This window comes from Neovison vison, chromosome 11 (assembly GCF_020171115.1).
Source record: "Neovison vison isolate M4711 chromosome 11, ASM_NN_V1, whole genome shotgun sequence".
In the NCBI taxonomy this organism is placed as follows: Eukaryota; Metazoa; Chordata; class Mammalia; order Carnivora; family Mustelidae; genus Neogale; species Neogale vison.
In genome coordinates this window covers 9332703-9352990 of record NC_058101.1, presented here as the reverse complement: position 1 = coordinate 9352990, position 20288 = coordinate 9332703, and the positions used below count along the sequence as shown (strand labels likewise).

Sequence of the window (20288 nt, the reverse complement as noted above, 5' to 3'; positions counted from 1 at the left end):
AAATATAGGCTAACAAACCATCATTTGCATAGGACTGAGGGGGTCTCTGGCATAAGAAGCTTCTGGTGCTAAAATCAGGGAAGTCCCAGGAAAACGAGGATGATGTGATCACTCTAAGCTGTAAGTATAACATATAGACTGAATTTTGAAGACCTTTAATATGAAATAAAAATGTAAAATATCTCAGTAGTTTTTTGGTATTACTGATTACATGTTTAAACAATATTATTATTATTAAACAATATTAAATAATATTATTATGGACATATGAAGCTAAATAAAATATATTCTTATGATGCATTTTACCTATTTTATTTTGCTTTTTTAAATGTGGTTACTAGAAAATTTTATGTGTTTTGCATTATTTTTTCTGTTACACAGTACTGTTCTAAGCTACTTTCCCTCATTTTTACATATGCATCTCTAGTACAATATTTATTACCAATCTTCCTTATGCTTCTATCAGTATATGCCTATCACTCTCAGAGAACTAGAAATTCCTGGAAGGTAATAAACATGTTTTATTCATGTTTGCATTCTCTACCTGTAAGTGATGCTTTGCCTAGGAAACAATAAATGACAGTTAAGTTCAATGAATGACAGCAGCTATGCAGGGTCACAGATTCAAAGGCTATTACTAATAAAACAAAAGGCTACATATAAGACATATATTTACTGTGTTTATATTTTTTGTAATATTTATTATATTTATGTAATAAATACAAAAAGGAAAGGCATTTTCTCCCAGAAGGTCAAGTCTCAAAACCAAACTCCATTACAAAAAATGAGTAACAAGAGACAAAAGGCAAAATCGATAGAGTCAAGAAATAAGAAAAAGCCTACTAGTCAGTGATGAAGAGGGAGACCGCAAAAGCTGCTCTGCAGAAGAGGCTGGCAGAGAGCAGAGCTACTGACTGCAGAGATCAGGGATGGCCACAAGGGAGAGATGCACCAACTACAACAATGAAGAAGGACACGAATACTTAAATGAGTGACAGCTCTGACTGTGTAATTGTATTTGATCTTCATTTCAGGTTTATAAGGAAGGAATTATTATGTTGATTTCAGAAAAAAAAAAAAAAGAAACAAAGGCTTAGAGAAATAATCCTCCAATAGTCATACAAGCTAGTAACTGATAGGGACTGGCTTAAAAAAAACCAAGGAGATCTTGGATAACAAAATCCTGCTTTCCCTATTACATCATAAAGCTAAACCAACTAGGTCAATATAATGTTTAAGGCTATCTACTTTATATACTTCCTATGTTAGTGACAATTAGAAAGTCAACTTTATGATGAAGAGTCCACTTTATAATGAACTTTATTAAGTTTCTCAATATCTTCTGGGGGTTAGAGAATAATTTAGGAAAGCAGAGCCGATCTTAAATAGAGAATGAAGAGAAAAAAATTTGAAAAAGATAAGCATGGAATATTTTAATAGTTAGTAAAATACTGTCCCCCCCCATTTATAAAACATTAATTCAACCGACGTTTACTAAGCACCTTTTACATTCAAAGTACTCTGCTAGGTACTTCAGGGTTGACAAATATAACTAAATACAGTCCCTGTTCACTAGGAGCTTAGTGCTTACAGCATAGGGCAAATTTAGGTTCAAACTATGAGAAAAATATAAACAAGGTATTAAGAGAGTTGAATGAAAAAATATTTAAAACTAAGAAAAGACAGCTTGTCAAATTCCTTGGGGAACTAAGAGTGGGTAACTTCATGAACTAATATGAAATCTTCTAAAAACAAAAATTAAAAAATTAAAAGATTCTGAAGTGAGATTTCCACCTTCCTAATGAACACCTATACAATTCCCAAGTGGTAAGACACATTATCCTGATTTGTATTACTTCAAGAAACAAATTAACTGAAGCAGAAGTTTGGGTTAAAGTAACAATGACTAACATGATATAGAATAAAAAAATACATGTTTTGAAAATTACTGATAACAATACAAGTGATAGCTTCCTGAAAGGCAATGTATCATTAAAGTCATGTTATGTTATACTGGTCAACAAGTCATATACATTGTCATGTATCTATAACTAAGAGAAACCTGAAAGAGAGACAGATGCCCAGAGGTTGTAAGGAGCTCATTCAGGTTTACGTTCTAAAGAAATTTTCATTTGGCCCACAATACCATAAAATAAACTATTTTGTATGTGACAGATGTTATGATGATTCTGTCTTATAAAAAAATGCTAAAATTATATTCAATGTAGAAGTACTCTGGTAAATTGACATGACTCTTTAAGTTCGTAAGACTGAAAAATAAGAAGGAATCATGAGACAAATGCAGTATTAATGGAAAAAGCAACTTTTAATAAGCTGGAATGCATGAAAAAACATAACTGAACTGTCTGTTAAAAAAAAAAGGCAGGGGAAGAGGACCTATTAATTACATCTAAGTAATTAATTCACTTTGAAAATCATTAGAACTTCAAGTGCTAACCTTTTTGTAGACCTCCATAACCTTCATAATTCTAGACATCTCATTCTCTAAACATGTCAGAGGTCATGTGTAAGATACAAAAAAAGTAAAAAATAAAAAGGTAAAAAGGATAGCATTTAGGGAGAATGAGAATAATGAAAATATTCAGTAAAATAGTAAACAACTTGCTTAAAACCTCACATAAACAATTAAAATGCACACATTTTAAGTAGAATGCTTAATGGCAGCATATTACATATCACCATTAACTCATTTTTCTTATTTCTTCAATTTTTCTCATTGAAAAAATGTGATTGAACTATTCTCTGTATGCAAAACCTACAGGAGAAAAATATACAAATGATATTTATACCATTAAAGGCAAAACATAATTTTACATACTTTATAATTTCAGTCCTGATACCTAAGTCAACTTTAGTGCCTACCTTCTTTAAAAAATAATCATGGATAGATGTTATTAAAAACTGGAAAAAAAGCAAAACTGCATAAAGTAGTATTTACTTTTCTCTTTTATAAAATGTACTAGAACCGGCTACTCCAAGTTTAAGGAAAGCCTTTTGAAGTTTGTGAATAAAAATGACAAGCAGTTCAGAAATACATGAAAAACATGTAGTAAGAAAATGGGAGGGGAAGGGAACACAAGTTTTACACCCATGAACAGAACAACTGGTACTTTCTCATATTTGTGGCTGTTAAGAGTCAATCAAAATCTCACACAAAACACAGAAAATATTTAACTCCGTAGTATTCAACTCTAACCTTCAGCCAGATTTACTGTTTCATACAAAACCAATCATTCTTAAAAGTCTGTAAATGATTACTAATTTCTACATGCAGAATACCCATTCAAGCACAATAAAAATTAGAGCTATGCTATTAAAAGATGTAATAAAAGTCTCAAAAAGTTCCTTCAAATTATCATTTACTGATGTTCCCTAAAATGAATTTTGGTAACAGTTCAGTATATGGTATTAAAATATATTATAATATAAATATATTAAAAATATCCAGACAAGGGCCACCTCGCTTACTTAGTTAATAGAACATACAACTCCTAATCAAGCCCCACACTGGATGCAGAGCTTACTTAAAAACAAACAAAAAAACCCAAAACAAATCGGATAAAAAAAAATACATCAAAACAAACATGATTCAATAAAACTATTACACGAAAGGTAGAAAATCTGTGGCACATACATGCACACCAAAGGTAATTTCTAGTTATCTTACATAAGATTTGAGGAAACCTTATAAAGAATACATTCAGCATTCTTCAAGTTCCAAAAATTAAACATGATTTCGCTAATCCCTGTTAAAAATACTAGTTTCTGCATATAATGATCAATTAAAGAAGTTTAAAGTATGACCATTTTAAGAATCATTAGCATTAAAGAGACATGTACTGAAGGTGTAAAAAATTTAACATTTCTTTTGTTCTTCTTTAAATTAAGATTTGATATAAATATGAGGTATGGCCAAGGAAACATGTTGAAAAGCTGTTAAGGATGAAAGACACACAACCCTTTGCCATCCAGGTGGTAGACCTATTTTCTATAATCTAATTTACCAGGTTAATATAATTAAAATCAACATTCACATCTAAGATAAAAACTGAAAAACAGGTAGCATAGTGCAGTGCTTAAGCGTATAGAATCTATAGAGCCATAATGCTAGGGTGGATGAAAGCTGGCTCCACCATAAATTACCTATTGGGCAAAGAGTTAACATCTGTAAGTCTCACCTTCTTCACCTATAAAATGGGAGTAACAATAGTACCTACACCTCATGAGGTTGTTATAAAGTTAAAGAAATTAGTATCTATAAAAGTGTTAAGATTTGTTAAATAACCAAATAAAAGATTCAAATATTAGAAAAAGTTTAATCTTTCTAAACAGGGTTAGAGTCTTGGTATGAATTTATCACATCGCTTGCCTGTTACAGCACAGTACTATCACACATAATCCACAATATCTACTACGTAAAATCTCATGGAATTTTTATTTCAGAATCTAGAAAAAACTTTGGATGAACTGAGTACAAAAGCATCTTTACAAACTGCTTAACATGCCTGCTTGGTACCATAAAAACTAGTAAACTTTAAAAACTAACATCAAAAATAAAAGAAGAAATAGTGAACAATTATTTCTGAATGTTTATTTGGTATTATGTTTTCTAAAGCAGAAACTTCCTAAACTTCTAAACAAAAAGAAAACTCCTAAACTTCCTAAACAAAAAGAATAACTCATGATAGGCTAACCAAACTGAAAAACCTTGATATGGAGATCAGATAAAAAGGAACAGATATTTAAGAACACAGTCAAATCTTTTTTACATAAGCATGTCAACTAATATCAAAACATACTTTTTTTGTTTGTTTTTTGTGGGGTTTTTTTTTTAGATTTTAATTATTCATTTGAGAAAGCAACACAAAGAGAGCACAAGCAGGAGGAGAAGCAGAGGGAGAGGGAGAAGCAGATTCCCCGCTGAGTCAGGGGCTTGATGCAGGGCTCAATCCCAAGACCTGCAGATCATGACCTGAGCCGAAGGCAGATGCATAACCATCTGAGCCACCCAGGCACCCCAAATGCAAGTTTTTGGAAATTAAAAACAAAATTTAATTATTTATGTGTTTCTTAGAAATTAATTTATAATAGAGCAATGGATAGTTGAGTAGTATAGTCCAGTAAAACTTCACCATAACTATAAGAATTTCAAATTAAATAAAATCACGATCATACTTGGAGGAACTTTTTCTTATACAAAATAATTTTTCTTAAATCCTTTTATATTTTGGCGATGTTTTTAGTTTTGCTTATGGTTCAATTCTTGATTCCACAAAAACTAAAAAATATAACTCTCCTTAAAACATAATAGCCATACAACATAATAACCTCAGAGGAAAAAAGACTGGAGGAAAATAATGCAGATTCAATACCAACTTCAACCCAGTTCCATTATGCTGTATTTTTATTTATTTATTTACTAACTTGGGGGCAGGGAGAGAGAGCGAGAAAGTGTGACCAGTGGGCAGGTGTGGAGGGAGAGGGAAAGAGAACCCTAAGCAGGCTCTGCACCCAGTACAGAGACCCACATAGGGCTCAATCCCACAACTCTGAGATCAAGAGTCGGGTATGCTCAACCAACTGAGCAGGTGCCCCTATAATGCTGTATCATTATTAAATATAAATCATTGTAGATCATCAAATGAATACTTTGTAATTTTTAAAGGTTATAGAGGGTGGTAGTTAAGGAGGTTGCCTTTGAAATCAGACCCACTAAAGTCTGACTCTCAACCCTCACTTATTAGCTAAAAGAAGTGCTCTTAAGCAAAACGTTAAATGTCTTTCTTAGCCTTGGTTTCTTCATCAGGGAAATGGGTATTTAAAAGTTGCTTCTTCATATATGTGGTCTGAAAACACCACAATTCCTTAAAATTGCCCTTGACCATTTTAAGTGCTCAAAAAAAAAAGTTAGCACATATAACACAATGAACATTTGGAAAGCAACAATAGAAGTGAAATTTCTTTTTCTTTCACAATATTGCCAAGAAGCATTTTAATGAAAAGGAAGCTTTATTTTCATAGGTTAAGAGTACACAGTCTTAATAGGACGGACACACACACACACACACACACACACACTTTCTGAAATTCAGGTTTATAAACAACTGATCATTAAAAAAATAAAAAATTTTATCATGTATACTGCCATCTTCACCTACGTCAACCCCTCCCCACCCCACACATTAATCAAAATACAAAACTTAACTGCAAACATTTTCTCAGTCCTGAATAAGGACACATAACCTTTATCTTGTCCAGCAGTCTCCTAAACTAAGCCTCTTAGCATTTCTTCAAGACAAAACACCAGCTAGCCTCCTATCTCCAACTTCACTCTGCCCTGAGATTACATGGTAAACTAATTTTCTAAAAACTGGGTGTTTAGTTTTGATTTAGTGCTACAGACACAGACACACAGATTCTCTACGTGTTTCAGTCAGCAAGATCAGAACTTTCCAAGACAATATAGATGTAACTGAGTATATACGATACATCAATGGAAGAATCTTTTATGTGTAATCCATTATGAATTAGAAGCATATCTTCTAATTCAAGATTAGAATAAAATACAAACTAATCTTAAAGAAGTTATTTCTTTTAACATCCTCTTCTAAAGTTAAAAAAAAAAAGTTACTGGACAACTGTGGAAACCAAACCATCACATAATTATCAAAAATAATCTGCATCTGGTATTTTATTTTTTAAAATGTGGATTCTAATTTATTCATAAATGTGACTCAGATTTCTGCCTGGAGACAAAGCAGTCTAAGATGATTTAAATCACTGATTAATATTTTTAATGATGGTATGATTTTAGTTAAAAACCATCCCTCCAGAATTTGGAGCTTACCTGTGCATCAATATCAATGGCAGGGTAGATAGGAAGCATGGCTGAAGGAGAGATGATAGGACTTGGAGTTGGAGTCTGAGGTTGGGAAATGGAAGCAGCGATACTGTGGGTAGGAGTGTTTGACATTGCAGATGCTCTTCCACTGACTGCTGTTGAACAAAATAACTGCACTTAATAAGGATGAAACATTGTTAGGGAACAGTAAGAAATAATTATTAGAAAATATTCAAAGATTTTTTAAAACAAAATGTCTATAGGTAGAATGCCATAGCACTAATAACTCATTTTTCTGGTTATTTTATTTCTGATTTTGAACAGTCTAAAAATAGAAAGCATATTAATAACAACCCATTTTCTAAATAATAATCCATCTGAAAATAAAATTCCCCTCTTACAGTATGTAATCATAAAACCCCAATTCAAAATAACCCTGAAAACAAAAAGGTCTTATGAACTAAAACTGAATATAAATGCAAATGGATAGTTGTCCATTATATCTTCTTAATCCGAAAAGGAATAAAAGGTAAAATAGCCAAGTTTAGAGGGAGAAAAGTATGAGTTTTAATCTGCCATTTTCACACCTCATATTCTAATGAAAGTAATTTCACTGTTTGGGGTGAACCTCACTCTCAAATCATTTAAAACACTCTCTACTCTTTTACTAACTGCAGGCAAGGGGATGATATTATTCTGAATGGTAGCCCTTTACTATGACAGAATAGTAAAATATGAAAATTTGATCCTCACACAGAAATATAGTTTCTCACACGTAGAATTATTCTGTGGGGGTTAAAATGCCCACCAATCAATCCAGCAATCACACTGACTTGAGGACAAAATTAAAAGATTAAGGTAGAAATAAATGTATGCACGCAATAAACCTTCAAATATAGATTATTGTTAGTTCTAAGTATATTGTTAGTTCTAAGTGTAATTTACCCTGTATATTATTTTAACCAAAATATGCAAATTAACAAGGGGCTAATCAGGTCAGTACTTGAGATGGGAGAACTCTAAAGGTTGTGGCAATTGAGGGTATTTTATTCTCTCATGGATTCACTTCTGGAGTTGATAAGTGAACATTAATCCTTTTCTACCCGCCCCCCCCCCACCATTAAAAACACTATAGCACTGAAGTTTGGGCATTAATCTTTGAATGGTCAACAGTAGTGTGGATGTGTGTTATCGATATACTTATCAACTACATCAGACAGAAAACAATCATGATTCACAACTGGATCTGAAACCAGGCAAAAGAGGTTATGATCCTGCCAAGAATAAAACTGAAATTGACCTTATTTAACAATTATAAACACGATTGTCAATTAAGAAATCTATTTTACATGAAATCCTTAGTTCAGGCACAAACATACACTATATACATTATAGCAACACACATTCTATAATTATACATTTTTAAGTCCACTTAAAAGCTAAAAGAAAAACAAAGAAGGAAACAAAACAAAACAAAACAGTTTGAATCCTTAGGGATCCAGATTAATAGGAAAGGGCATGTACTAATACACTAAATTGATCAATGGTCTTGTGTATTAAGAAAAAAAAAACAGGATAATTTAAATGTACATATTCTAGATATAAATTTCAAAACCATAAAAAATCTATGGCTCTTAAAATAGATTCCATAATCTCCTCTGATTGGATTGATTTTCACAAGTGAAAATGCTAAATACTAAAATTAGCTTAAACAGAATGAACACCAATCTGTCCAAAGAACTGATATTTATTTCATGATACTAAACAAAAAGTCTAAGCTTTATTGTTAAATGACTATATTGTTAATTTACATCTTAATTGGAGTAAGTTCTTTTAAAGAACATATGAAAACGAGTTTTCTTATTTTTGGTCAAATTGCTTGTTCTTATCATCTCATCTAAAAGGAGATAAGAAAAACCAGTTCCCTCATTTCATTTCCTTTGGGGTACTTAAGAAATTAATGAAATAACTGCCTGTCACTCATCCATCCCCTAGAGTGAAAGTAACAACTTGTAAATATGCAGGGATCTGAAGGAACTCTGGTACAGATCTTTACACTTGGTATTTCATTTTAGGGTTAGATTTTAAATGAGAACCAGACGCTCCAGGGAAGTTTTACATCAGGTAAGGAAGGGAGGAACCTGATAGCACAGCAAAGGCAAGGCGTTAAGACTGGTTAAACCGGGAACTGATTTTGCTATGTAAGTACAGAGAACAGGAAAGACAGAAGATTTGGGCCAGCCAAGTACTAGAGAAAGGGACTGAACCTTACAAGAGCGGTCTAAGAAATGGGAGTTAAAAAATAAAGAACAGGTTATGCTGCAGTGGGGAAGGAAGACTGAGCCTAAAGAGGTTATAAAATTTCAAGAATCCCAAAGAAAGAAACGGAAATGGTCATTAGTCAACCTAAAGAACAAGTACTAACACAGAAGTTGTTTAACGAAAAGTTGTGGAAGGGAGTGCAAGAGTATATGTGTATGTTTATGCATGTGCACAGGCATGATGACAGGGATGGACTGCAGGGAAGTGGCTGGATGTTTTTAATCCTGTTCTTCCTTCTGGTCATCTCTCCTCTCTCCATATAAATGGGCATAATAAAGGGATAAAGTATTTTTATAATGAGAAATATTTGTCATATTTCCTGAAAAGTTATGTGCTTTTGAAATTTTTGATATGAAAACACCTGAAACATATAGGCAGAATTTGTTTTCCTTTGGTAAAACAATTAACAGAAAAACTACTTTACAAATCTCCAGTAATTCAGATCAGTATAAAAATTGTACAACTGGCAAATCAACGTTTATAAGTCTGCCCAAGAACATCGTGTAGATTCTAATAGCATATCAAAAAATTTTTAAGTGTTCATTGGTAGGAATGTCCAGTCTTCATTTAATTGGATAAATAAGACTTAACTCTATACATTTTTGGTAGTTCAAGTGACAAGAGAAAGAACACTATTATGACCTAAACTAACAGTCAGTAATAGCAAACTTGGGACTTTTGGCTACTGTGCTCCAATTTTCATAAGATACTAATGTCCTTTAATTGTATTCCCAATTATTTTAACCAGCTAATGGCTATTAACAGTAATTCTTAAATCTACAGAAAAGTTTTATGTTTATCAATATAAGAATCTTTACAGTTCTTACTAATGATTAATACCATTTTTTTCAAGGCAGTTACTATACCCTCTAAAATTAGCAGAGATCTTTGTTCCACATAATACTGCTGGGATAATAAAAGAGAACTGAGAAACTTAGGAGCAATTTGTTAAGTATAAAATCTGTCTCATTAGCTGGTGTCTTAGTTTCTGAATGTTAGCTAAATATCTCAACACTATACAATTTAATTTTTTTATTCTTTTAAAAGATGAAAGACAAATTATATATAATTTCATCATAATATCTAACACTGCCCCAACAGTTTCAAAAAGTAGAAAAACTCAGTCATCTTTTAAGTGTACCAAAGAATAAAAAAAGAGGAAGACACCAGATGAAAACTACCAATTGTCAATGATTTACTGCCTTTGTTTTTCCCTTTTTTCTCCCTTTTCAAATTTTCTTTATCTTTTTCCTAAATGAAAATTACCCTTCTCAATATAGTATTCTTATGGTTTATAACCCTACAAAATCTCATTTTACTACTTTGTTACAGAACTCCTGAAAAGTACCAAAAATCAGAATCATTAAAACAACCTTCTAAAATATTTCCTCTTGCCAATGAATCTAATTATAATGGAATAAATTTTCTTTAGCTACACATTTAAAGATAAATCATCTATGATACTGTCCGGGGATAACATCTTCCTGTAATACAATTAGAAAGAGACTACACATTAACATTCACAGGGGATAAAACCACTGACATACAGTATAAACAAACCCTATTTGGTATGGTACTTTATTATTGTTGTAAAGGTGTTTAAATTTTTTTTTTTTTTAATATCCATCAGGTTTGAAGTCTGATCCATTAGGATATAACAACGTATTTCTGTTCACAAATAAGCCTCCTGATGTGTGCTACTAGTTTTGCACTTCAACTTCTATCAATTTTCCAGTTTATTGGTGTGAATACAGAAGCACAAAAGCCAAAATTCAATCTTAATGTTCTGAACTTAAAGAGAAAAAATAAAAATGAAAACAAAAACTCAAACATCAATCCCACTACTGAAAAAAACCTAGATTCCCAGCCTACCCAGTTAAGCCAAAAAGTTTCAGTCATTCGTATTGCATGAGCTAATAATCTTTAATTCGACCTGTATCCGTCTGAGAACTTCTGAGATTGAACTAGTATTTCTAAGGATATACATGGGTCAAGAGTCCAAAAATAGTTCTCAAGTTGGGTAATGGCAAAAAATTCTGGCACACTCTTACTCGCCTTAAGCAAATCATATTTGATACCTGCTCATAACAATATAAACCCACCTGCCATGATGTCATCCAGCGTGTCATTGAGGGTCTGAGCAGGGCTGGCTACCATTAACCCTTGTTGTGTTTCTGTCAGAATTCCTTGCCCCAGCCCTGCCAACTGCGCTTGGCCCAGTACTGGCTGTCCAACTATCACTCCTTGCAGTTCTGTAAGATTTGCGATGGACCCTGGAGGCAAGGGACCTGCCGCCAGAGGCAAAGCTTGAGGCATGGCCAGAGGCTGGATTGGTGCAAAACCCATCTGAGCAGCAGTCTGCTGGGGTTCATCTTTAAGCAAAACAGGATCCACTTGCTGTAACCGTGCATAGTCTCCCTCGGAAAGCTGTTCTCCAACCCCAACAGGAGTTAGTAGTCCCAGATGTTGGCAAGACTGTTGCTGCTGCTGCTGAAGTTGAATTCTTTGAGCTTTAACCTCTAGATACTGCTTTTTTAGTTGCTGCTGAGTTTTCAGTTGTAATTCTCGCTCTACTTTCTGTAGTTCCTCCAAAATCTTTTGCTTCTTCTGGATTTGTTCCTCCCTTGTTTTGTTCAGCTCCTCGATCTTCTCCTTGGTAAGTTGGTCAGCGTGAGCCAGTTCCAAGGACTGCAGCTGTGCATTCTTTTCTATGGCTTCTTTTATCCTCTGTTCCAGTTCTGTTAACTTTCCCTGAGCCTCTTCTACAATGCTCTCTGGAGACTGATTGGTGATGTAACCCTGTACATCCTGGCTGTTTGCTGGCAAATGGCTGCTGGACTTTTGTTTAGAAGCAGCTGTGTGAAAAAGAAACCCCCTCAGAAGTGCACGTGAATGGCATCCTCATTACAGAGTTACTGTTGGGAGGTTTAGTGCCAACAGTTATGCACCAAGTTATCATATCCATAGAAGGTGAAAATGTACTGTTAAGGAGTTTTAAAACAAATCCACCTTCTTTTATCATAAATATAGAATGTATGTATTTTATGTGCATAGCGTAATCTTTGGGAAGTTAATTTTAAAAATATTACATGGCTAAAATTAGACAATAGAGGGATGCAGGTCTGTGATATCGAAGTGGTACAATTAAAGTAAAATCTAAGGCTATGTGTAGACACTTCATCTGGTCATAAAGATGTAAAACTTATCATAAGAACAGAAAAATAATGCTAGATTATTAAGATGTAGGGAAAACTTAGACCTCTAAGTTAAGGTTTTTCCACATTTGATAGTCTATGCCTTTTAAACACACACACATACACACAGAGTACCCAAACCACTGAGAAGTACCAGGAAATTAAATCCAGCTAAAATTTGTCTTTGTTCGGGGCCTACCATCTTCAAGACTGATAAAGGCAAGATATAAATTCACATATTCACACAGCTACCTGGCCAGTAGAGAACTGGGATTCAGTTTCCCTGGAAGAAAAGATGCTGGACTACGCCATCCACTGTATCTTCTGACAGCCAGGTGAATAAACAGATCTGGCTATGGGTGTAGCAATCAGCTGTTTGCTACACTAACTGAAAAAGATGCCAAGGCTCTAGATTGGTAGTAGTGACTGTAAAGAGCTGGTGGAAATACTTAGTATTCTTGTTGGTAAAATAATATAGGTAGCCAAAAACCAAAAAATTATAACTGCATTGGTTCTTCAGGTGAAACTTTTTAAAAAGAAAAACTGATTCAAACTGGTAGCTGTTATGTTTTGGGACATAACTTAAGAACATGCATGGTGTAACATCCACAAGTCAAATATGGACCTCAGAATTCTAGAGAAACAAACAAGCTTATCTGAAGTAACTTTTAATTATTGGTTAAGAAAAGGTAGCCCAGATATAAAATCTATATCAAACCAGTTATTCTAAAATATATTTTAATTTTGATCTAAATTGTTAAGCCTTATATCACTACAGAAATTTAAGTAATTTATAAAAATGTCATCCAACTATACCCAGCCCTAATATTTTAACATGAATAGAAATGACCAGTTATTAGAGGAATCGTGGATAATCAGAACTGCATCAAAGATGAGCATCTGAATTTCTCCTAATAATACTGATAACTCTAGCATAAATTATGCTATTAACTATCTTCCCTCCCAGTAACAGGCCTTATTCATCAGTAAAAAAAAAAAAATCTTTATGTCAACTTAGTAAAATTCAATTTTTGTGGAAAAATGGATAGGTTTTTTTTGTAATCTTATCATTTTTACCCAGGTGACATGTAAAAGACAGTCTTCAGAGGTGTAACTGACCTTTATTCCTGATGGGAAGAGTAGTGGCAACATTCGCAGGTGGTTTGTCGGGCTCCTGAGGTGGGACAACCATGGGCAGTGCTTGAACTGGGACACGAGGAGCCTAAGACAAAGGAAACTGATTATGTTTCGGCTTTTCCCACGCACTCCATAATTTAAATTAAGAGTAAGTTATACAGACTTCTTCAAAATATTTGTAATATGGTATTAATCTCAGACACTGACATATTTACTTAAAATATGTTGGCACCAAATTATTTTCCATAACATTTGTTTAATGGACTTTGAATTGGAATGGCTATTCTGGCCATAGTAAAAAAGCAAATCAAAATCACATCCATCTACAATCTGAATGTTATACCAGATTATAACTTTAACCATTTCAAATTAAATAGCTATAAGAGAACTACATATAACAAAAAATAGTCAAATCTAGTTTAAATTGAAACCATGAGCCAAAGAGGGATAAGAAGATATAAAATACTATAGTTTTGAATCTTACCCTATTTAAATCGTGGGATGGAGGGGTTAACTGAGTGACATCTGGTGGAGGGGCTGAAAGCAAGTTATTAGGATAGTCCAAAAGATAGCAAACAACACTTGTATGGCCACCTTTCGCTGCTTCTATCAACATAGTTGAGCCATCCTAAGAGTGGATATGGAAGGAGAAAAAATATATTATAAAAATAAATTAACTTCCAGAACCATTTAGGAAGATAAAGCCAATAGGCCCCAGGCATATTCAAATCTTAGGTTTGGTAAAGAACATTTCCCTCTAATAAAACAGAAAAATATGAATATGCTTAAAATGCCATTATAAATAGAACTGGTAGTTGATATCTTCTAATGTTCAAGAGGAAGAATTAATTCACAACGCTACCTGAAACATTTGAATTACATACTTTTAAACGATGAGTAGGATCTGCCCCATGAGCCAAAAGTAGTTCCACCACTGCCAGATGACCCCCTGCACAAGCCAGGGACAGTACAGTGTGGTCATTATTAGCTGTGGTTCTATTCACGTTAGCTCCTAAAACAGACAAGACATGAAAATCACGTTAGTAGACTTAGTAGACTTAAGACTATTTCTTAAGTTACGGTCAATTTCAAAATCATAAAGAGTAGAGAGAATAACATAACGAAAATCCACATGCTCCTTACCCAGCTTCGGTGATTATAAAGACACAATCCCATTTCACATAAACCCTTATCAATTCTCCTCTCCCAACACGAATTACTCTAAAACAAATCCCAGACAAACATGACATGATTTCATCCATAAACATTTCAGTATGCACTGGCAGAAGATAAGGCTAAATGTATACATTACTTCTAATGTAACCACTGTTCGAAAAAGAAAAATCTAAAAGTTTATCTCCATGTTAAATTCTTCCATTAAAGAAAAAATGATTAAAAAGCAATAAAAATAAATCACATTGTCTTCTATGGGTTAACTACATAGACAATTAACAAGGAATAGAAAGTAATATTACTACCAAATATAAAATAATAATACTATTGATTTCTTTCACTGGGAAGTATCTGAGAATGAAAACGGGTACACCATGCCCTCAATATGACTTCACCTCTGACTTAAAGCATTGTGCTTGGCAATGTGGGAAATGGAAATAAAACAGCAGGAAGAAAATGGAACCAGAGAGAGATTTATCAAAGAGAGAGGATGGTGATTAGGTAAATAATTCCGTTCTTGAGAATATTATGGTATAAACATACAAGTGTTCAAATTGCCTAAAATAATTTGACCAAGGTTATTTCTTTTTTATTTTCTTTTCCTATAAACAATTACAAACTTGAGATTTCTTCAGTATTTATGCTAAGAAGGAAATAGTATATGTTGTCTTTTTAATTACACATGGCTTGCACAGCCTTTCTTTTATGAATGTTGAAACAAACAAAATCTTTCATCTTCTGTACTTAGGAATGAGGAAATCTGCATAAAAACTGTTGCAAGTTGGGGCGCCTGGGTGGTTCAGTGGGTTAAAGCCTCTGCCTTCAGCTCAGGTCATGATCCCAGGGTCCTGGGATTAAGCCCCACATCAGGCTCTCTGCTCAGCAGGAAGCCTGCTTCCTCCTCTCTCTCTGCCTACTTGTGATCTCTGTCTGTCAAATAAATAAATAAAATCTTCAAAAAAGAATCATTAAAAAAAAAAAAAAACCTGTTTCAAGTTGAGCTTATGTAGTGAACACCTAACAAATAACTTAAAGGAAGTAATAAGATGCTACTTTTGTCATTTAAAATGGTTTTTGATATTCAAAGTGGAATTACTGACCATAGACGAAATCCTCCATGCATTTTGGCATTTTTTTCACATTTCAATTTTGAATATTTTTGTGCTGTATTTATGACCATTTCTATATTTTACAAAGAAGGAAACTTAGGCCCAAGGAAATGTAAAGTAGAACAGTGACCTGCCCTTAAGTATCTCAGTGGCATAAACATAAAAATACAGGTTTCAAGATATATTATTAAATAAACGGAACAGATTTTGGGTTATCCAAACCCTCAAAGATTTACATAGAGATATTTTTCTTTATAAAAGTGTTTCTCAACAAGGCTGGTATTCAGTCAGTATCACAATTCTTCCTAGTTTGGAAATGTTCTATGCATTGCAGGATATTTATCAACCACCCACTCAGAAAATCTCAGTAGCATTCCTCCACCAGTGATACCCTCAAAACGTCCTTTACCTCTCAATCTCTAAATAACCCAGGGAAGGGAATAGACATCTTTGGGGAAACCTACACAAACCTACCTTTACTAATTAAGAACTGAACAGTACAAACATGACCAGCTCTTGCAGCTTTCATTAAAGGAGTCCTTCCACCTTCAGATTCATGTTCCTATTAAAAAAAAAACATAATTTAATTGCTAGTGAATAGTTGTTCTTTTACATGAATATTAAAAGGAAAAGAGCTGGACTAATTTCTGAATCTCAATATATTAAATATCATGCTTTGAAACAAATTAAGGAATACATCTTTAAATTTTAAAAATCCCAAATTAGAAACATGTTCTACAGATATAATTTAAGAACTGAAGTTATATTCATGTGATTCTGACGCCCTCATCTAAATCCATCTGGGTAATTTTTCCTTCTCTACCAAAGGGCTGTGTAACTTGAACAGTAAATGGCCTAACCCAGCCCTCTCCAGCATAATCAGCATTTTCCTTATCCACTCCAAGTGATCTTCCTTTTGTTAGTCTGTATCCTACCTATAGGAATTTCTGCAGTACATCATTTCCTTCTTTACAGACTTTCTATTAACTCCATGTTACCTTATTTGAAAACATCAGAGTTAATGATCTAATATCCAGAAAACCACCAATTATAAGGTGTTACTAGAGATTTCAGGGTCTCAAAAGGATGGAGAATCTACGGCATTCTTGTGATTGCTGAGAAATTGAGAACACTATTAGACAAATTTTCAGATCTTGGAATATAAAGGTCGCAGAAAAAAAATACAGTTTATAAAGCATTTATATATATATGTGTATATATATATACACATTCACATCTGATTAATAACTTGTTTTTTCTCTTAAGCCACACACTAAGTTATGTGAATTGCAATGAACTAATAAACAAGGTTACATTGCTGTATGTTTCACAACTACTGTGGTAAACACTGGAAATAGAGTTCTTAAGCTGAATAAATTCAAAATCTAATTTAGAAGAAATATGCACACAACTAACAAGAGTATAACATGTGTCATAACTGCTTCAAGAGCTGTACCAACACATGCAAGACACAACAGTAATCCCATTTCTAGTTTCACGCTTTCCTTCCATAAATGAGGAAAGAGAAATGAAACAAAGTTTACAAAACTGATCAATGGAGTCTCTTCTTGCTCGCATGTATGAAGTTTTGTCATAAACTATGATCTTTTACAGAAATACAAATCTGCTTGTTAATCTCAGCCCCATGAAAATATGGTTACTTAAGTTTTAACTACCTTTCCATGTCTCACTTCTACTCCCTCACAAGCTAAACTGGGAGAGTATTATCCCCATACATGTTTGCTTTTGCTTCCCTACCTCTCAGGCTGTGCTCATACTATTTCTTCCAATTGGAGTATCTCTTTCCTCAAAACAGTGCCCTATCTACCTTTTTTAAACCTTAGCCAACCCAAAATACAGTATTCTCAGATGACTTCATGACCTCTCCTGAGCTTCTCTACTGTCTGTACTTTATCTCTTTATAATCTATCATACAATGACTTCAGTATTACATCCTTTCTATAGAATTATAAATTATTTGAGTGAAAAGACTACTTATTAAATACTTACCTTCCAAAAATACCTAAGTACCTAAGAAAAAATTAATTTGTACTAACACATTAAGATTAAAATTTCCCTTTTATTATGGAGAACAAGGAGTAATAGATTGGCTAACCCTGCTATCAGGAAGAATAATAACAGAACCCAAACAGTGTGGAAAGAAAATATGCCCAAAGAGAAAAAAATGGTAAAAAGGCCAACAAAAAATTAGAAGAAACACTTTTGTCTGTAATCTCCTAGAGTTTTAAATTAATTTCTTGTCTTGGTTTTAAGTATTAGGATTTAAAAAGTGACCTAGCTTACCAGATCTGCTCCTGCCTGAAGTAGGACATCTGCTACATCAGTGTGACCATTTTCACAGGCATACGTTAATGCTGTATCCCCTGTTGCTGTTGTAGCATGAACATTAGCTCCTGTGGTAGTATTAAACAATACAGAGACTTAATAAAAGAACCGTAAGACATAATGCTGGACATAGAATTTTTTTTTTTTTTAAGATTTTATTTATTTGACAGACAGAGATCTCAAGTAAGCAGAGAGGCAGGCAGTAGAGAGAGGAGGAAGCAGGCTCCCCACTGAGCAGAGAGCCAGATGCGGAGCTCGATCCTAGGATTCGATCCCACTGGGATCACAACCTGAGCTGAAGGCAGAGGCTTAACCCACTGAGCCACCCAGGTGCCCCGGGACATAGAAATTTCTTCTACATAAGTCACATCTCCTCAAATAGCCCTATCCACTTCTAGAAACAGAGAATATTATCAGCATTTTAAAAGCAAGAAAAAACAGGGCGCCTGGGTGGCTCAGTTGGTTGAACGACTGCCTTCGGCTCAGGTCATGATCCCGGACTTCCAGGATCGAGTCCCGCATCGGGCTCCCAGCTCCCTGGGGAGTCTGCTTCTCCCTCTGACCTTCTCCTCTCTCTCACTCATTCTCCCTCAAATAAATAAATAAAATCTTTAAAAAATAAATAAATAAATAAATAAATAAAAGCAAGGAAAAACATAAGTAATTACTGCTTGAAATTAAAGCTAGATACTTCAAACTTCATAAGGTAAATTATGCAGAATACACAAAACAGTTTACCACATTTTTAACATATTTTAAATACACATTCAGTGTGTAAGAAAAAAACTATTTGCATTGTAACATTTTTATTTAAATAAATCATGTACAAACTCCTCCCAAATGCAAACATGCCTACCTGCAGCTAATAAGTATTTAACTAACTCCAAATGACCTTCTTGAGCAGCTTCCATTAAAGGGGTAGAACAACCTAGTTCAATATCAGCTCCTGCCTTTATTAGAAAGTCTGCCACTTCCAGAAAGCCTCCACAGCAAGCCAGAGTCAAGGCAGTTTCTTGAGTTTCTTCTGTCTGTGCATTGATATTGGCTCCTAGAACAAAAATTCTAATTATTTTAAGAAAGGCATTAACTTGTTTCAATAAGCAAAACGTGTTTCCTAATAACTATACTTCAAAAATGAACATGTGAATTATTTTACTGCTTATTTTCCTAAATAATAAAATGCTTCTCCCCTACTCAAAGAGGTAATTACAAATAAAGAAAATTATTAAAAATATACCCACGAGTCCATATCTGATGCACAGAGCTTCAGGAAGATTTATTCAGCCAGAAGGTACAAAACCGGGTGATAAAAGGACTTATTTAGAAAAATAAATGACACTCCCTTGTTATAAAGATTCAAAATTAATGATGTTGATGATGATGATGATGTTAGCTAACAATTAATACACTATTACTGTTTGCCAGGTAATATTTGAAAGCATTTTACATGTTCTTATTGGCTCCATTTCACAGCTAAGGAAACTGAGGTTCATTAACTTGCCCAAGGCCACAACAACATTATTATCAGTACTACCACCATTCACCATAGAATACTTCTTATATTTAAGTTTGTTATCTGTAGGGTTGTTGGGAACATTTATATATATTCTATATAAAGATTTTTGAACGTTGTTTGTCATAGAGTGCACAGAAGGTTAGGAATTTGCCTGAAGTTACAAAATCGGCAAGCACTGGAGCTGTGATTCAAATGTAAAAAGTATAATACAAAACCTCTGCATTTAAAGTTCTAGCCAATACAGTTTTTAAAAAATGTGCCACTCTTCTTAAATTTGTCCAAACAAAAACTTTACTGCTAAAAGAGATTATAAAACTTGGCTACATATACAGAGAGATAGGAGATTACTTCTGAAGTTATCTTACTTTAAAAAAAAAAAATTTTTTTTAATATGTTATGTTAGTCACCATATAGTACACCAGTTTTTTATGTAGTGTTCCGTGACTCATTGTTTGCATGTAACACCAGTGCCCCATGCAATCCATGCCCTCCTTAATACCCATCACCAGGCTCACCCCTCCCCCTACCCTCCTCCCTTCTAAAACCCTATTTGTTTCCCAGAGTCCATCGTCTTTCATGGTTCATCTCCCACTCCGATTCCCCCAACCCCTTCATTTTTCCCTTCCTTT

General features: G+C 33.8%; 1 protein-coding gene across 5 annotated transcripts in view; it reads right to left on the bottom strand.

The window, feature by feature from the left end:
• ANKRD17 (ankyrin repeat domain 17) overlaps nt 1-20288 on the bottom strand; it is a 163610-nt gene that overhangs the window by 45054 nt on the left and 98268 nt on the right. For 2 of the 5 annotated variants that reach the window (XM_044226144.1, XM_044226146.1), the window contains exons 9-16: nt 19000-19191; nt 18102-18211; nt 16272-16359; nt 14400-14527; nt 14000-14143; nt 13498-13600; nt 11287-12039; nt 6869-7017 (exon numbers count right to left, since the gene is read on the bottom strand). In XM_044226144.1, coding sequence (XP_044082079.1) covers nt 6869-7017; nt 11287-12039; nt 13498-13600; nt 14000-14143; nt 14400-14527; nt 16272-16359; nt 18102-18211; nt 19000-19191 — 1667 coding nt within the window. The remainder of the gene's footprint in view (nt 1-6868; nt 7018-11286; nt 12040-13497; nt 13601-13999; nt 14144-14399; nt 14528-16271; nt 16360-18101; nt 18212-18999; nt 19192-20288) is intronic. The other 3 variants (XM_044226145.1, XM_044226148.1, XM_044226149.1) reach the window with 3 other exon arrangements.